Source organism: Bombina bombina, chromosome 9, assembly GCF_027579735.1.
Source record: "Bombina bombina isolate aBomBom1 chromosome 9, aBomBom1.pri, whole genome shotgun sequence".
Classification (NCBI taxonomy): domain Eukaryota; kingdom Metazoa; phylum Chordata; class Amphibia; order Anura; family Bombinatoridae; genus Bombina; species Bombina bombina.
In genome coordinates, this window is record NC_069507.1 from 53,672,860 (window position 1) to 53,695,624 (window position 22,765).

Below are 22,765 nucleotides of genomic sequence, written 5' to 3' on the forward strand. Positions count from 1 at the left end.
TGAGCAGAGTCAGGGTCCTGGCCAAAGCCCTGGAATTAGGACCCTGGCCTGGGGGCCCTGTGTCTGGATGCATTGATGGGGGTGTGTTGCTTTGGGGGTCCTGTAATTGGCCCTGGAGCTTGGGAGCCCTTGGTAGGGGTGGGAGACAGCAGGGTGAGGAAGCGGCATAATTTGCGTATACGTCCAAAGATAATAAAAAAAAAAAAATATATATATATATATATAAATTATACTATTGTAGAAACTCCTTTCTTAAATACAAAATAACAACATGAGACGAAGCATACAGGTTTCATCTGAGTACATATTTATTTGATAAATATAAGGTGGACACAACTAACTACATACAGTTTTGCAAGACTAAAAAGCACATTTATTTTATTTCTGAACATTTTATTGCCTTCACTGCTAGAGAGAGGACACTGTTCTCTCTGGCAGAGAAGGAGTTACAAATATGAATGATTAAAGTGTACATACAATGTACAGACAAAATACAGTGGCCCTTTTTGCATGTTTTATTATAGATTGTACCATTTCATTTAAATTTTAGGGTTTTTTTTCTCATTATTTCCATCTGATTACAATATCAAAAATTGTACAAAGAATTTGGTTACAATCTTTTTTTTATTTTTTATTATTTTACGTATTCCCATTTTCCACTTTTCTTCATGGTGTTTTTACTCCTTATGTAGCACCTTAAAAATACACAGGACTAATGCGAGTCAGCTAAAATGTTACATAGATAAAACAGAACAAAACTTTTTTTTTTTTTTTAATTTCTCCACAAAGGGTCAAAGTATTTTACAGGAGTGGAAACAATGCTGTGATTTCACACAAAATGCACCCGGCCCATCACATCGCCCTGCCCTCCCAAATATAGGATTATTTCCACGCCAAATGGAAACACACTTTTTTTTTTTTTCATTTTTAACCACTTTTTTTTTGCAAAATAAAAAACAAACAAACGCACATTCCAAGGAAAATGAATGTGTCTGTGTTTTATGTCTCTACTGGTCATATACATATTTACAAAGGGTGTGTTAAGTCCATTAACCCATTATAGGGTAAAACATTAGCCGACGATGCTATAATCTCTTTATCCTTCTTTAGCATTAAAGGGTTAAAGTGATTCCAGTTGCAAACTGCCTTAAAACCATTTTTGTTCTCCATCTTATATTTAAATGAATGCTCAGTAACGCTGCAGCACACACACACACACTGTAGTGTGCATTTCTGGCAATGAAGGGGTTACACTTAACTTTAAGATTTGCATTTTACAGGTAAGACATTTAAAGCAATATTAGATTTTAGTATGGTGGCAATAGTGAGACATTTATTCAGCACTATAATGTACTGCAAACAATCATAAATATAGTCTTACTGATTTATCCAATCAGCTGCAAATCTGTAGGTAGATCATGAACGTTATTTGTATTTGCTGCTATTTATCAACAATAAAAGGTACTGAGGTCCGTAGTTTTTAAGGGCAGAAAAATCTGGAGTTGTGTGGGAACGATTTATCACCATATAATGGTCGTCTAGTTCACGCACACGCTTTCAAAAACCGCATTGACACAGTATAATATGCTCATTTAAAGGGACGGTAAACACATTTAACATCTTCTGTAATCTTCCAATAGATTAACATATCAGCAGAGTCTGAATGTTATTAGAAAAGATTAACACCTTGTTTGCTGTCATTTTTTAATTCGACCCCTCACTTTTCTTATTTGGCGGAGCAAATCCACAATGGTATATTGAAAAGTTATTTTACTATGTATAATTAAGTTTTTTATATTTAAGTGTTCACTATCCCTCTAATTCTAAGAATATATTTATTTTGTCAGTCACGTCTATGTAATTTATATTCTTGTGAAAATGAAACCTCATAAAACCAAATTAACCCACCAGGAGTGTAAACCTCTTGGTATAACCAACTTGTTTTAGTGCAGGGCAAGTCTGTCATTTTTATTTGCATATAATGACAGTGCATATATGAATTCTAAGACAAGTAAGACCATTGGTAAGGCTAAAAATATGGAACAAAAAACAGTATTGTATATAAGGTTAGACCTCAACATTAAACTTTCAATTTGCATCTTTTAGCATTTCAAAGCCCTCTGTCAGTTGGCACAGATTCTATGTTTTAGCATAGAATGGACTTTTATACCCTAAAGTTCACTCTAACCCATTCAATCCCAGAGCAGCATTTGGTATAATACAGAGCAATGAATTGCAGGCACAACTGCAAAAAAAAAACGTGAAACAGAGGGGGGGGAAAAACACCCATAAAAAAATCTGCAAAAGAATGAACAGGGACGCAAAAAAAGTGTCTCTAAAATATATTTACAATAGTTTTTTTCTTTTTCCTTTAAAACAATGAATTGCATATGAACAGCGTCCTGTGCTGCCATTTTGAAAAAGTAAAAAAAAAAAAAGAATGCTTATGCACACACACAAAATAAAAACACAGAGACATGTTTATAACAGAAAGCAGCGCTTTCTATATGAAGACAAAACGAAAATAATGCTGGTAAATTCAAAATGCTGCAAAGGGAAGAGAAGGAAATATTGTCTTGTCATTTGTGTTTTTTTTTTTTTCCTTTCATTTTTATATCTTTTTAAATAAAAAAAATTTACAAAATACAACTTTGGTGATAGAAAGAGAAAACAAAAAAGTTCAACAAAATAGGTTTGTTTGGTGTGTCATTCACATCTGTACAAGCAAAACATACAGGCAAAAAAAAAATAATCAAACTAATATCAGAAGAAGAAAAAAAGGACACAGAATATTAAAGCTGACACAGCTAGGAAAAAAAGGGAACTTGTTTACAAAACAGCCAAAAAAAATTATGTCTTTTAACCTTTTTCCCTGCTAAAGATTTTGTTCAAACCATCTAGCAGTGAAAGGGTTAAATTATGAGACAAACTAGGAAAAGCACTGATTGGCACACATGCACTTCTGTACAAATATAACAACGATGTTACAGAAGCAAGCAGCATTAACAACTCAGAAGCACGGAAACAGAGTCAGACTCATGCATTTAGAAGCCCCCACCCCCAAACTCTTTAAGGTACCTTGACCACAGGGTGGCTTATAAGGAAGATTGCACAAATAACAAACTTTTATTTATTTTTTTAAACTGTTTTTTTTTTGTGTGGATTTTGTAATATATATATAAAAAAGAAAATCCTCGCCAGGCAGGTAAATAAAAAGGCCAGATACTGTGTAACAGTCTTTGGGTAAAATATAATAATTAAGAACAAAAACTCCTTAAAAGCTGCCTTTTTAACCATAATAAATGCCCCGTGTGATGCAGCTTATAAACAAAAAAATAATTAAGAAAAAAATAAAAAGAGAGAGAGGAATTAAGGGCACTGCATTTATGTCCATGGGATAAGAAGTCAGGATTTTCAAACCGTTTGATACAGAAGTCTGTTCACATAGGAACTGTAGAGGTTTGGGTTTGTGTCTGGCCAGAGACCTGGGAGTTTTCTTAACAATGCCACAATACAAATGGGGGGAAAATATACCCAGGTAACAAACAGAACAAGCAAGAGGCCCCCAGCATGGCTGTCCTCTATCTCAGTGCCTTTTTGTATACATTGTGAGCATGATGTCACCTGCAAGTTGCTCACTGCTTTGGAGTTTTGTGCTTTGTGTGTGCTGATTCCATCTTTGTTTCAATATCCTGATTCAGTTCTTCTTTTCCAGCTGATGTGAGACCGTTGATGTGTAAGAAAAGGGGCAAAGCACAGGGCATCCTAGATGGGAAACATTGTATGTGGTTTAGGCACACACCATTGACTCCTCCTTGTTGTGTTTTAAGGTGAAATCACTTTTCCCCTCAATAACCTGTGAGGTGGGGTAGAGGAGCAAGATCAAGCACCACGTCTAATGTCCATGGTAGCCTGAACTCCTGGTTCCCATTTAGCAGCGTCACTGAATGCGCATCAGTCTTCAAAGTAAACGTCACCAGGAGTATGCCAGAAAGCTGGCCACAAGAGGGTAGATGGGCAGTATCAAAACGTAAGGGGTGGTCTTACTGGAGCTTTCCCTGCCTGTGTGTTGTCAATTGGGTTGAATTATGGATTCGGGAGGAGAGCAAACCCCTCTCTTTCCCATTTTAGTTATTTTCAAAGAGGGAAAGTAGGTCATCATTACTGTTGTTGGGAAGATCTGGAGGATCCAAATAATTGAGAAGCTCATCAGGGTTTGCGAGTTCTGGGAGGAGCTGCAGAAAAGAAATAAAATATATAAAATAAAGAAATATATAAGCAAGGAAACTCCTGAGTTCAAAACAGTAGTCAACTGTTACAATTCAGTTTCAAAATAGCTATCTTATACCTCTCGCAGAGGAGTGTCGCTAACAAGTCGGCACATTGTCTTCTTGTACAAACAATATCTGAAACTATATGTATATCTAAAACCCTAATGGACCATTGATGTGTTATATAAGTGGAAAAGGTTTCCATAAAAGCCAAGTCTAAAATACCAGGCGTACCTGCCCACTTTGATGATGTTCTTCTGGCCTGTTCTTTCCTTTCATATAGAGTATTATTGTAATGTTTGTTCCTGGCATAGGATTATTTACCATGCTCTTCTACAGCAGGGTTTGGTGAATTGCGTGAGCCACGATTCATAGAATTTTAGTGCTGGCTCCTAAGTTTTTGTTTAGCATTCCACACACATAAATAAAACAACTTGCCTGGCTAATAAAACTTTGTGATTCACTCCTTACATTAAAGGGACATAAAACAAGTTTGGATAGAGACAAAATATAATAAATTGCACTTTACCTGCAAATTTATACTGCAGTGCCTCGCCATTAACCCTTTCTTTTAAGTTTCCAAATTGTAAAGCTCTAACTCCCCCCACACAATTTATTTTATGGCTTTATCTATATCTATTGTTGCTTTGGTAGAATACAAAAATGCATAGGGATTATCTGCTGGAGCAGCCTAGAAGCTGTGAACTCAGTTGAAATACAATGCCTGTGTCTAAACACTGATAAGGGGGGTGGTGCACAATGCTCCAGACAGCATGGCTGTAAGTAATGTTTGCTAATTTTTGAAAATTATTTTAAAATACTTGCCATAATAAACAATTTTTTTATGCAAACTATTTTACTTAAAGGGATAGGAAACTTGCATGATTCCAATAGAGCGTGTAATTTTAAGACACTTTTACATTCACTTCTATTTTCAAATGTGCTTCGTTTTCTTAGAATCCCTTGCTAAAAACGAATACGCACATATCATACACTAGTAGGAGCTGCTGCTAATTGGTGCCTGCACACATTTGTCTCTTGTGATTGGCTAACTAGATGTTGAAATGCAGAACTTTAAATAGAAAAAGATTATTCATATAGAATAGGTCACCAAGTAGAAAGCAAATGGAAGTTCATTTAGATAAAGAATATTTGGTGATGAAATAGTAGGTGATTTATTCTGTGCAAATGTTTGGATGAACAAAAATCTTTCATCAAACACAGAGAAATATTTAACAGATTCCTGACAACACAGCTTTTCTTGTGATCACTCATCTTGACATTTTCTGGAACTTTGGCTTATCCGCCTTGGACTACAAAAAAAAAACAAATCCCACTATATTAATTCTGCCTTTTGCCTCTGATACTGGTTACTATGAGCTATAAAACCTTGTAACTATATAAAAGCCTTAGCACCATTATTTCTTGCTTGTTTGTCTGGAAACTGGAAGATTCATAAAAATTTCAGAACAAATTATTCAAAAGCAGAAAAATTTGCTACCTTCGTTTTCAATATATTTAATGGTTAAAAAAAACAATCAGAAGGTTAGAAAACTAGAATACTTTAAGATCAACACCTCGCCCAAGTTCTGATGACAACCTCTGAACTAAATACAGCAATTATATTGTAAACGTGCTACCTACTAAAGCCAAAAAGCATTTGCAGGAAGTGTACAAATGATACGCCTGTGCGAGTTGTAGCTTTATTGGGATAAAGGTTTTGCAACATAGGGACATAAAACTACTGCACCAACTTACATCCAGCGAAGGCTCTGGCATGTCAGGAGGTCCTTGTCCACCAGGCTGACCTTCTAGAACTGAGGAGGGGTTAAAACTCATGTCACCATGGGGGTGGCTGGGACCTTGAGGTGGATGCCGTGATTGAGGAGCTGGCCCACCATGATGTAAGGGTTGCCCGGGTTGGCTGCCTGGGTGAGGCGGATGTAAACCTTGAGGCATGCCGCTATGTGGTTGATCAGAATTTCCCACATGGGGGATCTGTAGGAAAAGACACAAAGCGAAGAGTATAGTCAACAAAACATGTACTGGTACTAGAATTTCCTTCCCTTCCTTGTATCAGCACGGTGTGTGGCCCTCAATATATATATATATGTGTGTTATATATAAAATGGTAAAAATCTGCTACTTACAGAATCCTGCATGGAGTGACTGAGCGGCTTGTCCATTGAAGACATTCCCCCTGGCATGTCAGGTGGGTGGGAAAGCTGAGGTGCGTGCATGAAATCGTTCATCGTCGTCCCACCAGAAGCTCCATGGGGGAAATCAAAGTTGCCATGACCTTGGTAATTATTACCTAGAAATAGAAATGATAAGAGACTTGAGGACAGTGTGCCCCTTATGTACATACAGGTAGGACAGTGTGCCACGTATGTACATACAGGTAGGACAGAGTGCCACTTATGTACAGACAGGTAGGACAGTGTGCCCCTTATGTACATACAGGTAGGACAGTGTGCCACGTATGTACAGAGAGGTAGGACAGTGTGCCACTTATGTACAGAGAGGTAGGACAGTATGCCCCTTATGTACATACAGGTAGGACAGTGTGCCCCTTATGTACAGAGAGGTAGGACAGTGTGCCACGTATGTACAGAGAGGTAGGACAGTGTGCCACGTATGTACAGAGAGGTAGGACAGTGTGCCACTTATGTACAGAGAGGTAGGACAGTGTGTCACGTATGTACAGAGAGGTAGGACAGTGTGCCACTTATGTACAGAGAGGTAGGACAGTGTGCCACTTATGTACAGAGAGGTAGGACAGTGTGCCACTTATGTACAGAGAGGTAGGACAGTGTGCCACTTATGTACAGAGAGGTAGGACAGTGTGCCACTTATGTACAGAGAGGTAGGACAGTGTTCCACTTATGTACAGAGAGGTAGGACAGTGTGCCACTTATGTACAGAGAGGTAGGACAGTGTGCCACTTATGTACAGAGAGGTAGGACAGTGTGCCACTTATGTACAGAGAGGTAGGACAGTGTGCCACTTATGTACAGACAGGTAAGACAGTGTGCCGTTTATGTACAGACAGGTAAGACAGTGTGCCACTTATGTACAGAGAGGTAGGACAGTGTGCCACTTATGTACAGAGAGGTAGGACAGTGTGCCGCTTATGTACAGACAGGTAAGACAGTGTGCCGCTTATGTACAGACAGGTAAGACAGTGTGCCACTTATGTACAGAGAGGTAAGACAGTGTGCCGCTTATGTACAGACAGGTAAGACAGTGTGCCGCTTATGTACAGACGGGTAGGACAGTGTGCCGCTTATGTACAGACGGGTAGGACAGTGTGCCACTTATGTACAGACGGGTAGGACGGTGTGCCACTTATGTACAGACGGGTAGGACAGTGTGCCACTTATGTACAGACGGGTAGGACAGTGTGCCACTTATGTACAGACGGGTAGGACAGTGTGCCGCTTATGTACAGACGGGTAGGACAGTGTGCCGCTTATGTACAGATGGGTAGGACAGTGTGCCACTTATGTACAGACGGGTAGGACAGTGTGCCACTTATGTACAGACGGGTAGGACAGTGTGCCACTTATGTACAGACGGGTAGGACAGTGTGCCGCTTATGTACAGAGAGGTAGGACAGTGTGCCGCTTATGTACAGACGGGTAGGACAGTGTGCCGCTTATGTACAGACGGGTAGGACAGTGTGCCACTTATGTACAGACGGGTAGGACAGTGTGCCACTTATGTACAGACGGGTAGGACAGTGTGCCGCTTATGTACAGAGAGGTAGGACAGTGTGCCACTTATGTACAGAGAGGTAGGACAGTGTGCCGCTTATGTACAGGGTTATATATGTTATGGGTTTACCCCAATACATTTTTTGATAAGAATACTATAAAATATAACTGGAAATAAGAAGGCAATTTGAAGAAAAAAAAATAAAAAAAATAATAGATACAATAGATCCTTTGCCATAATAATAATAAAAATAATATTGCTCTATTTATGGCTAATAATATTTATTTATCATGTGCTATTCATGGCTAATAATATGTATTATGAGCTATTTATGGCTACTAATATTTATTTACCATGTGCTATTCATGGCTAGTAATATGTATTATGTGCTATTTATGGCTACTAATATTTATTTTTCATGTGCTATTTATGGCTATTAGTATTTATCTATTGCGGGACTACTCACACACAGTTTTGGATAGGTGAAAATGAATTTGCATCACTGTCAGTCATAATTCTATTGGCCCCTTCCTCTATCCACATCAGGGAATGGCGGCAGTTGCAAAACCCATTACCCATCTGCCCCCTCCTCATGTCAGATTTGTATGCTTAAATATATAGGTTGGACTGGATGGGTCCATCAGTATTAACCAACCTTCAAGTCTCTGCTTGTGTCTTAGAGGTGACAGTAAGGATAACAAACTCTGACTGTCAATCAGAAATCTAATGTACAACTTTTGTTGGGAAATATATATATTCTGTCCTTATCTAAGTCCTACTCAGTGTTGAATATATAAATAGGAGCATGAATGCTTTAATCCACAATTAATCTAAAATTTTGTAAGATCTCACAAACATATTGTAACCAACACAAATCTCACCTTGTCCAACATACTCTCCAGAGTTGTTGCCTCCTGGAGGAGGGGGTAGCGAGGGATATGGGGATGGACCTGGACCTAGGGCTGCGATCATCTCCATGACGTTGGGCATAATCATCTGGCTGGGACTCATGGTCTTAAACCTTTTTGATGGAATACCATCAGGGTCATCCTTAATGTGGATTTCCGACTTAATTTGGACTGGTCGCCAGCTACATGTAGGGTCTATTGTCACTTCTTCAAATTCCGAGCTAAAGAGGAAAAAAAAAAAAGAATGCCGTAAGAAAATATTAAAAAAAACTAAAAAATTATTATACTTAAAAATTCACAGATTCTAATTTGAATAAACCACAACTGAAAGGGACAGTCAACACCAAAATTGTTATTGTTTAAAAAGATTACTACCTATTCCCCAGCTTTGCACAACCAACATTGTTATATTAATATACTTTATAACATTTAAACCTCTACATTTCTGCCTGTTTCTAAGCCACTACAGACAGCCTCTTATCACATGCTTTTTTTTTTATTAGCTTTTCACAACAGGAGGCTGCTAGTTCATGTGGGCCATAAAGATAACATTGTGCTCACCCCGTGGAGTTGTGCATGACACAGCACTAATTGGCTAAAATGCATGTTAATAGCACTGACGTGCGGTGAGGTCAGAGGCTGGTGAGGCACTAGATATGATACGCCGGAGAAACAAATATATCATGGGCCGTAAGTACCCCCAACAGGGCAGGTTTTAATTATAGCTGAACCAGTGCACAGGTGATATAATCAGCTGATGGGTGAGAGCAAGTTAGTAACCACTGTGTTACTGATCAGCTGATTACTTCACCTGTGCACCGATTTAGCTATAATGAAAACCTGGCCTGTTATGGGTACTTGAGGACCGTAATTGAGAAACACTGCACTAAAGCACCAGCTCATCTGAAATGTGTTGATTACCTGGAGAATAAAGCACACATACTCTGCTCACTGACACACACACTACATGCATACCCATTCACACAATTCTGTGGCACAGTGCCAGTTACTAAGCAATTAGAATGAGGCACAATCTCTTCTCTACTCACTACTGTGTTGTAAAAAGAATAATAATTTACCATACTAAGAAGGTGCCACAAACCCACTCCTAGTTTCCTATTATTCAGCTCCAATATATTGACCTCCTGTATTATATTACTCACTAAATTAAGGATCTTGCACTGCACTGTGCAAATTGCAGAGCTTAAATTAACCAATCTGCTACTGAGAAAAGAAAGGCCAGAGCAATGTGTGCACGGCTGCCAACCTGTGCAAAACCAAATATATAATTTTGTACAAAAAGATTGTGGCAGGTGCAAATAAAATGCAATCAAAGACTGATGCCTAGAGCAGTTTGCGTTATTAGGCTCTGTAGCTGGGTGATTTCCTACTAGTACCATAAGTGGGTTAAATAACCACACATTATATATATATATAAAAAAGCCTGTCTTAGTGTCTTAAAGGGACACTCAATCAAAATTAAACTTTCATTATTAAGATAGAGCATGGCATTTTAAAAAACTTTCTAATTTACTTCCATTAACAAAATGTGCACAGTTTTTGCGCATCACCAGCTCCTACTGAGCATCTGCAAGAATAAGTGTGTATGCATTTGTGAATGACTGATGGGTGTCACATGGTACATGTATGCATTTGTGAATGACTGATGGCTGTCACATGGTACGTGTATTCATTTGTGATTGGCTGATGGCTGTCACATGGTACGTGTATGCATTTGTGATTGGCTGATGGCTGTCACATGGTACAGGGGGAGTGGAAAAAGACATAACTTTTAAAATTGTCTGAAAAAAAATCTACTACTCATTTGAAGTTCAGACTAAGTGCTATTGCATTGTCTTGTTATTTTGCATTTGATTATGCAAATCTACTGTGTTGACTGGTCCTTTAAACCTTATTTCTGTGGTAAAAACTCAAATTTAATTGCTCAGTGATGTTTCTGCAAGTTTTGAAGAGACATCACTGAGCGATTACATTTTACCACAGAAATAAGGTTTAAGACACTTAAGAAACAGATAATATTCTGAAGAATAAAGTTTGGTACAAGTAGCCTTCACCCAACAACTGTTCTACACTTAAAGGGACACTCAGGTTAAATTAAATGTTGACGATTCAGATACAGCATGGCATTTTAAACTACTTTCCAATTTACTTCTATTAAAAAAAATGTGCACAGTCTTTTATATTTACAATTTTTGAGTCACCAGATCCTACTGAGCATGTGCAAGAATTCACAGACTATACGTATATGCGTTTGTGATTGGCTGATTGCTATCACATGGTACAAGGGGAGTGGAAATATACATAACTTTGAAATGTGTTATAAAAAAATCTACTACTCATTTAAAGTTCAGACTAAGTGCTATTGCATTGTCTTGTTATCTTGCATTTGTTGATTATGCAAATCTAATGTGTTGACTGGTCCTTTAATAAAATAACAACAGTTACAGCACTGAGAGCATAAAACCAAAACACAAACATAAGAAAATGACACATTGCACTTTAACTGAACTCTCTTCAACAAAGGACAAATTATTATTAACAGGGACACATAAATGACAAACTCTGCAACAGTTCACAGGTTGAATACATATTTTATATTTTAAGTTTATTTACCTTCATATAGCAAAGCAAAGATGTGCATGATTTCATTTAGCAACAGATTGTAGAACGTTTTGCTACTAAAATGTGCAGCTCAGATTTAATTATTTGTTCTTGTGCTCAAGTAAATTATGCTGACAAACTAAGCAGATTGCTTAATAAATTTATATAAGTAAATCAGCCACCATTGTATATCAAAGGTTCATGCTGTGATGGCATGGGTGTGTGTGAGATATTCTAACATCACAGCATGAACCTCGATATCCATAGTGAATGAGCCTGATAAGGGATACATAATAATCTAATTGTATTAATCAATCTGCTGCTATGAGTGCTTAAAAAGGCAATAAGGCAATGTACGTACTTTGCTCAAATAAATTGCAGAAACCGTAATGGGCAGCCTGCACTGGGCATGGCAGCTGAGCTCCAGAGTCCGCTCCGCACCGCAAGTCTGCTCCGCAACTGGCACCCCACGCTCTCGCACTCAGTCCCTCTGTCAGACTGCTGCAAAAATCGGTGACGGGACTGACAGTCTGAGTGACAGTACACACATGTGTCACGTAAGGACTCGGCATGCAGCAGCTTCCTCCTGTTTCACGGTGTTCCCAACCGCCAATGTCAGTATTAGTCCGACGTCACTCATGTGACGTCCACGCCCGGCACACCTCCCCGGCAGCATTGATAGCCGATTGGCTGTCTTGATTTGCTTATCATACAGGCAGTTTGGAGAACCGCCTCTAATTGGAGCATGGTATTGGCCCGGCGAGATACCACTGGGTGGCGCTAGCTCATAGTGAGCTAGTATCACTATGAAGCATCCATGTTGTGCAATCAATTGAGGGCAGGGAACGGCTCACTGCCTCTCAATTGCGCAACATGGATGACTGATTCAGGGGAATCATGGGATGATTTTAGGATCGCATCTAGGCGCGCCGGTGGAGGAAGGGGGGGGGTTCCTGGTGGGGGCGTGGTCAGAAAAAAATCTAATGCACAAAAACACTAAAAACATTAAATACTTTTTTTATGATTTGACCCTGCCTCCTATTACTGCACATCAATAGATAATAAATTAATAGCCATGTGACCAGGGGGAATCTGCAGAGGCTTAGATACAAGGTAATCACAGAGGTAAGAAATATATTAATATAACCGTGTTGGTTATGCAAAAATGAGGAATGGGTAATAAAGGGATTATCTGTCTTTTTAAACAATAAAAATGTTGGAGTTTACTGTCCCTTTAAGTCAAAATTAAACTTTCATGATTCAGACAGAACATGCAGTTTAAAAAAAAAAAAAAAAAAAATATTTTAAATTCAAAGTGCTATAGCATTGTCTTTGTGTTTATTGTGTAATTATTCTGTACATAATGGTCCTTAAAGAAAATGATTAAAAGGACATAGTAGTTAGTGATGCAATTCACATGACTGCATTTCAGTTTTGTATAGAAGTATTTTTTTTAAATAAACCTATATTAACAATAATAACTATAGTAAAAATTCTCACTGTTTCAGCAACAGCTTTTACTCTACATAGGTGCATATGGCCCATGCTTCATGTACCCACACTGCAATGCTGCGTCTGTTTAGAGAGAAAGCAGTGCATCATGGGCCGTACGTTACAAGCCACTGTGCCCTGCATGCACCAAACTAAATTAAAATTAGCCCTGAAAAAAAAAAATTGTTTTTACTTCGCAGCGGTTTTGATAAATTGCACATTTCGTTTTTGTTCACCATGTCCTTTAGGTTTTAGTGCTGCATGTTTTGTTTAGTGCCATCTTTTAACAACACAATAGGTATTCATACAAAACACATTTTAATTTATAAGTAACAGTTATATTGATCTACAATGTTTAATTAACTGAAAAACTACTTAAAACACAATGTTCTTAAATGAGCATTGAGTACAGTGGCATTGCATCATCAAAAAATGCAAAAGCAATTAGTCTTAAAGGGACATGAAACCCAAAATATTTTTATTTCCTGATTTACACAGAGCAGGCAATTTTAACCATCTTTCCAATTTACATCTTATTTGTTTTGTTCTCTAAACATCGTCTGTTGAAAAGCACACCTAGGTAGGCTCAACAGCAGCAAAGCACTACTGGGAGCTAGCTTCTGATTGATGGCTGCACATATATACCACTTTTGATTGGCTCACCTGATGTGTTTAGCTAGCTCCCAGCAGTGCTGATCCTTCAACAAAGGATACAAAGAGAATGAAGCACATTTGATAATAGAAAGTTGTTTAAAATCTTATGCTCTAACTGAACCATGAAGGGAAAAAAATTGTGTTTCATGTCCCTTTAATTTTAAAATAGTAACAGTTTTTTTTACAACAAATTTCAAATTTTACTTGCCCTCTGAATCATGTGACTATCAGCCAATCAAAAATGCTTATATATGTATATATTTATATGTCTTCATTTAAAATGATTGTGCACATTTTTGATAATGGAAGTAAATTAGAACTTTAAATTAAAACTTAAAGGGTTATTAAACCTTAAATAGATGCTAGATAGAATGATGTTTTGAAAGCAGCCTGAGAATAATATGCAGATTTATTTATTTAAATTATATTAGTTGTCTGAATAATGAAAAACATAAGTGTAAAGCAATGAGTTCCACCATTTTTTTATAATCCAATGTCAACGTGTTTAATGTCCCTTTAATATACTACTGTTAAATACAAGGATACCATCACCTAGGACATGCCCATAACGATTGGCTGAGCCTGCAAGTAAAGCAGATCTGCTAAGGATTTTTTGTTTGGCATTGAAATGATAATTATGGTGTGTGTGTGTGTGGGGTGAATAAATACAAGCAGCTATTTCACATACAAAATGGGTCTCTCCCTCAAAAGCAGCTAAAATGGACCATTCCGGACACATTCAAGGGGATAAATATTTAGAGTAAAATGCTTCTTTATAGCAATTTGTAAATCCCCAAAAGTTGGCTTGTTTAGATAGAGCGAATACTTACTTCTGTATTGCATTGAGAATGCCCCACATATACTGATCCACCTCCAAGCCTTCTAACAGTGCTGTTTTACTGAAAGAGAAAATGTAACATATCTAAGTGCTGATAAACGCAGCAGTAACTACACAAACACTAAATATTGTAACTACAAGCATAAGAAAAGAGATTCATAATATTCCTAGTCAAGTTTATTTATAGGGTCCAAAATATACACAAATAATTGCCTCCTCTCTATAATTAGCAGTCAATATTCTGCATTTCTGAACACTTGTTATTGTAAAATGGTACCAGAAAACTCAGGTATGATCTTTTTTCTAACTTTAAATAAAAATAGTTACAAGTTTAATGCTAACAAACATTTTTTACAAATAAAGTCTACAATTACAATTCAGTGACACTGATTTCTGTAATCACAATCAACATACACATATTTAAATATATACCTATATATAGCTATCTTTTGCTCAATCTCTTATGTGTATTTGGTTTCACTAGGGTAAATTTTAAGAGGATATACATTAATTTAGGGCGTGACATTTACTGCATGTTCTTACACTGTGCAGAGGAAGAAGAAATAAACACTACTTACTTGCATACAGGACAACGCCACGTTCCTCTTTCACAATTTAGCTGCAGATACGACTCCAAATCGAAGCACTACAAATGCAAAGAAATAAACTGCATGTTCAGTAAACATCTCTCTTGGAGCTGGAAACATGATAGGTGTTTGTACGGATAACCACACGCATCTCTATGTGCAAAGACTGACCTGTACATGTTTGCAGTCGTGACCCCGCGCAGGAAGTTGAATCCGCCTGAACGTGATCGGGCATTTTAAGGAAACTTTAATTGCTGTCTGCTCCACCCCATCTTCTCCATTCAGGGCTGCATTTCCAGAGGAGGCTGCAACGCTACTGAAGTTCCTCTTTACTGCTCAGGAAAAAACAAGAGGCGAAGTTGCAGTATAACTGTGTCAAAAATAATATCTATTTCTGTACAAAAGCAGAACAGTCTCTCTGAACCCAGCAGAAGACAACTTATCGCACAGCTTTCTTGCAAAAGCAACTTATCTAGGAAAAAAAAAGGTAATTTTCTAGGAAATGCATCCTTCCTCCTGTATTTTCCATTAGTAAGCTAGTTCACTTATCCATGTTTTGTATACTCTGCAGCCTCTAATTTAGTTGTATGCCTGGCTACAATCAGAGAAGACAAGCTGGATAAGGAGACGGATACTCACTTTTTGTGATACAGTGCTCAGCCGGGAGCAGCCGCTTCTTCAGTAATCCCTGAAGTACAGACCGTACCGAAGGCCGATGAACCAACTGCAGCACGAACAAGTGCGACTGTGAGAGAAAGAAAAATTATTAAAGGACCAGTAACTACAGTAGATTTGCATAATCAACAAATACATGATAAAAAAACAACACAATAGCACTCAGTCGGAACTTCAAATGAGTATTAGATTTTTTTTCTGACAAATGTCAAAGTTATGTCTATTTTCACTCCTCCGGTATCATGTGACAACCATCAGCCAATCACAAATGTATATATGTATATTCTGTGAATTCTTGCACATGCTCAGTAGGAGCTGGTGACTCAAAAATTGTAAATATAAAAAGACTGTGCACATCTTGTTAAGGTCCTATGTTTTTTGGAGATATTTAAAAGTGGAAGCATTCCCCATTCTGACCTATAAGAGAAACACGGCAGAACTTTTAAAGACAGTCGCATGTTTATGTACAGGTCATGTGACTTTATGCACAGGATAATGTGACCTCGATATTAACTGATCTCCCTAAAGCGCATTAACTTTTAAAAGGATATTAAAATCAAAATGTAATTCCCAGTAAAGCATTTCATTTTGCATAGTAAATAAACTGCAATGTACATGCATTATTTATTTTGCTGCTTTTCCAGTAATTTAACTCTGGAGAGCATACTACAAGATTCAGTGACCCTGCAACATTGCTTGATCGTTGCAGGAGCTCAATTATATCTGTGCGTAAACGGCCTCAGCAAGAGATATATACGATAAACATACTGATGAGATTTTTAAACAGTTTGTCCAAGGGCTGCAAAACACTGCAAGTTTTGCTTTCAAAAAGTTATAATAGTTTTAAATAATTTATTTTGTATACAGATTTAATAGTGGATATATACTATGTATAAAAAGTTGACTTTATAAGTAAGCAGAGTACTCACACAGCAGCAAGCAGTGACTGTGATCTGTATGGTGTTGCGGCCCGGCTGGCAGACATGTTTGAGGTGCAGGGGTTTGTGGGAAGTCTTGTTGTCACCTCTTTCGATAGTGAGAGGAGTGGCGTTGACGCTGACTTGCACTGATGCCGGCCAGTTGGTGTTCATCTGTCGGTCTTCATGGTGGTAGCATTTAAACTGCAGCTCCAGGTCAGATCTTTAAAAAAAATCAAAAAACTAAAATAAACAAACAATTCAGTGAGTGGGACAATGACACCGGTGTACGTGTAGCAGCAATGCTGACGTCTAGAAACTTAGTTCACTATTTTGCATACTTTCTATTTTTAACTTCTATTTCCAATTCACCCTGCATTTACTGGCCATCTGTGCAACATACTTTGTATAAATATACACCGCTATTCTTGCATCAGTCGTTAAAAATAGTCTGATGAGGAAACCTCATTTCAGTTAGCCATTAACAGTATCACATTTGCATTGCCTGTTATAATCTTTAAAAAAAAAAGTTCTTTTATTAAACCATCACTTTAAAGTGAAAGTAAATCCTAGAGTTTTACAAACGCTAGGATTGACTTTTGAAACAAATTAAGGGGACTTTCATTCATGAAGTATAAAAAAACTCCTTTATTTGTTTTAACCGATCACCGTTCTTAGCTGCTACAGCAGCCCACAGCTTAAATTTTTTTTTGCTAAGGTGACGTTTTCACCTCTTAGCCAATAGCTGTGCGGTAAATCAGGTTTTGCGCCCATGGGAGCCGGATTTACCGCACGGCTATTGGCTAAGAGGTGAAAACGTCACCTCTTAGCAAAAAAAATTTTTAGCCGTGTGCTGCTGTAGCAGCTACGAACGGTGATCGGTTAAAACAAATAAAGGAGCTTTCTACATGATGTATCTTATACTTCATGAATGAAGGTCCCATTTGTAAAACGCTAGGATTTACTTTCACTTTAAGTGAATGTAAAGTTTCATGAATGAGTGGCCGGTTTTTAAAATTACTATTAAAAACAGGGGCACTTTTATTCATGAAACTTTACATTGCAGCGTTTATTTTTAAATATTTACCTTTTTCTTTAGTAAACTCAGACCGCAATCCCCAGCCCGCAGCTCCTCTGTATTTACCTCAACAATGACGAAACCGGCTTCCTCCAATCATGGCGTGCACCCCAGCACTTCCATCTCGTGAGGCAATGCTATGATTGGAGGAAGCGAAGTGCTAAGTATAGAAGAGATGCGGGCGGAGGATCGCGGTCTGGGCTTGCTAAAGAAAAAGGTAAGTTTTTTTTTTTTTTAAATGCTGCAATGTTAAGTTTCATGAATGAAAGTACAGGTAGCCCTCAGTTTTCGCCGGGGCTAGGTTCCAGAAGGAATGGTTGTAAATCGAAATTGTTGTAAATTGGAACCCAGTTTATAATGTAAGTCAATGGGAAGTGAGGGAGATAGGTTCCAGGCCCCTCTCAAAATTGTCATAAGTAACGCCTAACATATTATTTTTAAAGCTTTGAAATGAAGACTTTAAATGCTAGACAGCATTATAAACCTAATAAAATAATCACACAACACAGACTTCACTTGCATTTTTCTGCAAACAGTTCTTTCTATGCATTCCAATCTGGACTGAGTTATAGACAGAAAGATCCTGTTCCTTTGAAATCTGCTCGATAGCTCAGGTCTGGTTAAACTGATTAATTTCAGCTTGCTTGGCTTTGCTACAACACAAGCGGACATCTCCACCTACTGGCTATTTTAATAAATGCACTGCTTCTCAATGCTTTTCAATAGCAGTCACATGACTGGGGGAAAAGGTTGTTATTCTGAAACAGTGTAAATTGAACCGTTGTAAAACGAGGGCCACCTGTACCCCTGTTTTTAATAGAATTTTTAAAAACCGGGCACTCATTCATGAAACTTTACATTCACTTTAAATTTTACACCACTAAACCTTTATATATCCCTGCTTCTCCAAATCGTTAACATCAATTTAATTCTTATTGGGTAAACCATGTGCGTGAGGAAAAGGGATGGAAAACGTTCCGAATTTTAACAGCTGATTAGTAGACTTCCCCCTTGACATGTGATCTGCCATTCGAATATTTCTATAAAACAAATTTTGTACTCAAGTGTCAAATGTAGCATTTGAATAATTACATTCAAATATTGATTCAAATGTTTTTATTCAAACATTAACCGCAAAATTAACTTTTTTCCCCCACAAATAAATTTAGAAAGTTTATCAATAGTATAACAAAAAGAATATGGTAAACATGAATTACTTTAGCTATTGGTGGAAGCTACAAAAAAAAGGAAATTTAAAAAACTTTTTTTAGACCAGATTTTGTAAATGTTCATAAAACTTAGTTAAATGAAGTTAATAGTAACGAATTCCATATGTAATATTTAACTACAAATGTGATTTGAATCTTATTTTATTTTTGAAGCTTTATCTTTAGCATAAGGTAAAGTATCCCTGGTCAATCCTGACATTAAAGGGACAGTCTACTTAAAAAGATAGATAATTCCTTTATTACCCATTCACTATGCATAACCAACACTGTTATATTATATACTTTTTACATCTGTGTTTACATTGTATCTAAGCCTTTGCAGACTGCACCCTTATCTCAGTGATTTTTTTTAAAAATAAACTTGCATTTTAGCCAATTAGTGTTGGTTCCTGCATAACTCCGCGGGAGTGAGCACAATGTTATCTATATGGTATACACAAACTGTCACTATCTGGCTGTGAAAAGCTAATAAAATGCAATAAGAGGCGGCCTGCATGGGCTTAGAAACATGCAGATATGTAGAGGTTTTGGGTTATAAAGTATCTTAATATAATAATATTGGTTGTGCAAAGCTGGGAAACGGGTAGAAAATGAGTTATCTTTTTTAAACAATAATAAAAAAATCAAGTAGACTGTCCCTTTAATGGATTGAATGGGCAGCACTAATTTACTTCAGAAAATGTGAAGTGTTTGGCAACAAAAAGACAATATAAAGCAATCTGAGAACACTGTTGATCCTTTATTTGCCGGGTGCATGATATCCCTCAGAGCCCCCTCCATACCTCCACATCAACGTCTGGTGGACCGTCGGCCGCAAGTGAAACACATGATTGCTAACCGCGAGATTGTGCTCCAACCGGAAGGGCTCTAACACCACTCCATCCCGGACAGGGAAGGTCAGACGTAGCTCATCTGTGTGGCTGGCTGAGATCGAAGAAGGAGAGAAAGCGTGAACTTTCCCTTTTGCATCTGCAGTACGACAATGTAAGAAGGTGTCAGACTCAGAGAACACTAGACTAAAGGCAAGGGTCAAACAAACAACGTACCCTTGAAATACATGTGTGCCTAACTCTTGTAGTTTAAGTGATTGTAAAGTTTGGCTATGGATTCCACACTATCTATAATTATTCATAAAGAGAGGGACACTTTCATTCATAATAATAATTAAAGATGCTTCATTCATAAAATAATTACCATTTAGTTATTGTAAACATTGCGTCGTTCCCCCGCCCGCATCTCATACTCATACTATTTTTTTCTTTGATGATGAATCCAGCTTCAGCCAATCATTGCGTGCCCCCTTTGGCGTCCAGTTCGTGGGGCACGCAATGATTGGAGTGTGGATTCCATAGCCAAACTTTACAATCACTTTAAAGGGACAAAGATAGGTGACATTATCCCTTTAAAGTGATTGTAAAGTTTGGCTATGGAATCCACACTCGTACAATCGTTTAGCTTATCAAATGATTTATCTACAGAAATCTCCATAGACTTTCATGGCGTCTTTCTGCTTAAAATTATTTGATAAACTTTTCTAAAGGATTGTGATCAACCCCTATGTGTTTAAAATGCAAATGAAAAACCATGTGTTGATTCTGAGCTAAGCAGAGGCGGTTAGCCAATCAGGAACAGCATATGCACATAGCTGAGATTCAATAACCATGTCTCACTCATATTACCAAATAGGTGCCGCAATAAAATGCTTGATTCTGAAGCTTTTTATTATCACAAAAATATAATAATACAAATGTGTTCCTTTATGACTGCCAGCTTCATAACTCTCACATACACATACTTACTTATACAGATAGATAGATCCATAGATGATAGATAGATAATACAGACAGACAGACAATACAGACAGACAGACAGACAGATAAATAGATAGATAATACAGACATATAAACAGACAGAGCTACACACATACCTATACATACACAAACAAGCGCTTGGGTTACATGCATTCTTTAATAAAAGTCACAGTACTCTATCGTTGGCACATCTGACTGATGGGGTAACCCTTTATTACACGGCTCCATGTCAGTATGTTCCTAATGAAATCCTCCATGACTCACTTGGAGGTGGAGGTAACGCACTCATGTTCGGCTTAATATCTGGGGGGAAGGGAGGCTTGACATCTTGACTTGGGGACAAGTAGGAGGGTATACTATTCCCAGGAGTCATTGGAGGAGTGGGATTCCCTGGGACAGGAGAGTGGGGATAGCTCCCAACTGGACCTGTTCTGGATGGCTGCAAAAAACAAAGAGGTTTCAATCAGTTAAATGGCTGAAAATACTTTCTCATCTCTCTCAAAGGGACACTGTACCCAAATTTTTTCTTTTGTGATTCAGATAGAGCATGACATTTTAAGCAACTTTCTAATTTACTCCTATTATCAAATTTTCTTCATTCTCTTGGAATCTTTATTTGAAATGCAAGAATGTAAGTTTAGATGCCGGCCCATTTTTGGTGAACAACCTAGGTTGTCCTTGCTGATTGGTGGATAAATTCATCCACCAATCAAAAACTGCTGTCCAGAGTTCTGAACCAAGAAAAAAAGCTTAGATACCTTCTTTTTTATATAAAGATAGCAAGAGAATGAAGAAAAATTGATAATAGGAGTAAATTAGAAAGTTGCTTGAAATTGCATGCTCTATCTGAATCACAAAAGAAACATTTTTGGTTCAGTGTCCCTTTAAATAATATATTCTTCAGACATTGCACAGACAGATGAAAGCAGTACAGATAAACTGTTTAACCCTCAGTTTGACAAAATACAAGGATAGTGGAGAATTGCGATGCAGCATCACATGACAAAATGCTGCACAAGAGCTCTCTTGTGCGATGTCGCCTAGTGCTCTTGCACAGCCAATTGCGCAACTGCACGGCATGTCCGTCACCACCAAAGAGCAGGTGACCTCATGCAAGCCTGCACCGTAGCACCTCAGAAGAATGCCACTTGTTAACTCTTCCTGTTAATATGTCTAAGGGCAACATATAAAAGGTGACATTTGGTATTGTACAAGATAATATTAGGATCCATATATTATATTACTGGGAAAGTTGTTTGTATAAAATAAAATTTCTAAACTCCTGGCAGGTGGCTATAATTTTCTGTGCAAACTCTTCACAACTTTATTATTATGATCTGAATTGTTAGAGGCAGTCTTTCGACTCTACAGAGTTAGGTGAATTCATCTCGTCAGGCAATTAAAGTAAAGTCCAAATTAAACGTTCATGATTCAGATAAAGCATGTCATTTTTAACAACTTTCCAATATACTTTTATAATCAAATTTGTTTTGTTCTCTTATTTTTAGTTGAAAGCTAAACCCAGATAGGCTCATATGCTAATTTCTAAGCCCTTGAAGGCCACCTCTTATCTGAATGCATTTGACAGTTTTTCACAGCTAGAGGGTGTTAGTTCACGTGTGTCATATAGATAACAGTGTTGGTTATGCAAAACTGTGTAATATTAAATAAAGGGATTATCTATCTTTTAAAAAAAATAACATTCTTGGTGTTTACTGTCCCTTTAAGTTAAATAAAAAACATACTAGCACACATTGTCATCTGACATTGTCACAACAGTTTTAACCTTAGCATTTATGTTTCTACCGTAATTTGTTTTTTAGCTATGACAAATTTTTAAATATTTTTCTTTCTTTTAATGCTGTCTAAATTCTGCAAAGTAGTTGAAATTTTTATTCCGTAAAACAAAATTGCTGTTTCTAAGCCTACAGTCTACAAATTTTCAAGACAGAAGTGTACTGACAGCA

The 22,765-nt window shown here is 37.5% G+C and overlaps 1 protein-coding gene across 10 annotated transcripts in view; it reads right to left on the bottom strand.

Moving 5' to 3' along the window:
* Positions 1-286: 286 nt before the first annotated feature.
* ZMIZ1 (zinc finger MIZ-type containing 1) overlaps positions 287-22,765 on the bottom strand; it is a 528,960-nt gene continuing 506,481 nt past the window's right edge. For all 10 annotated transcript variants that reach the window (XM_053692110.1, XM_053692111.1, XM_053692112.1 and 7 more), the window contains 11 exons: positions 21,063-21,237; positions 19,770-19,956; positions 16,693-16,903; positions 15,728-15,833; positions 15,260-15,420; positions 15,080-15,147; positions 14,494-14,562; positions 8,870-9,117; positions 6,422-6,585; positions 6,030-6,269; positions 287-4,235 (listed from right to left, as the gene is read on the bottom strand). In XM_053692110.1, the coding sequence (XP_053548085.1) occupies positions 4,128-4,235; positions 6,030-6,269; positions 6,422-6,585; positions 8,870-9,117; positions 14,494-14,562; positions 15,080-15,147; positions 15,260-15,420; positions 15,728-15,833; positions 16,693-16,903; positions 19,770-19,956; positions 21,063-21,237 (1,737 nt within the window). In that variant the 3' untranslated portion in view covers positions 287-4,127. The remainder of the gene's footprint in view (positions 4,236-6,029; positions 6,270-6,421; positions 6,586-8,869; positions 9,118-14,493; positions 14,563-15,079; positions 15,148-15,259; positions 15,421-15,727; positions 15,834-16,692; positions 16,904-19,769; positions 19,957-21,062; positions 21,238-22,765) is intronic.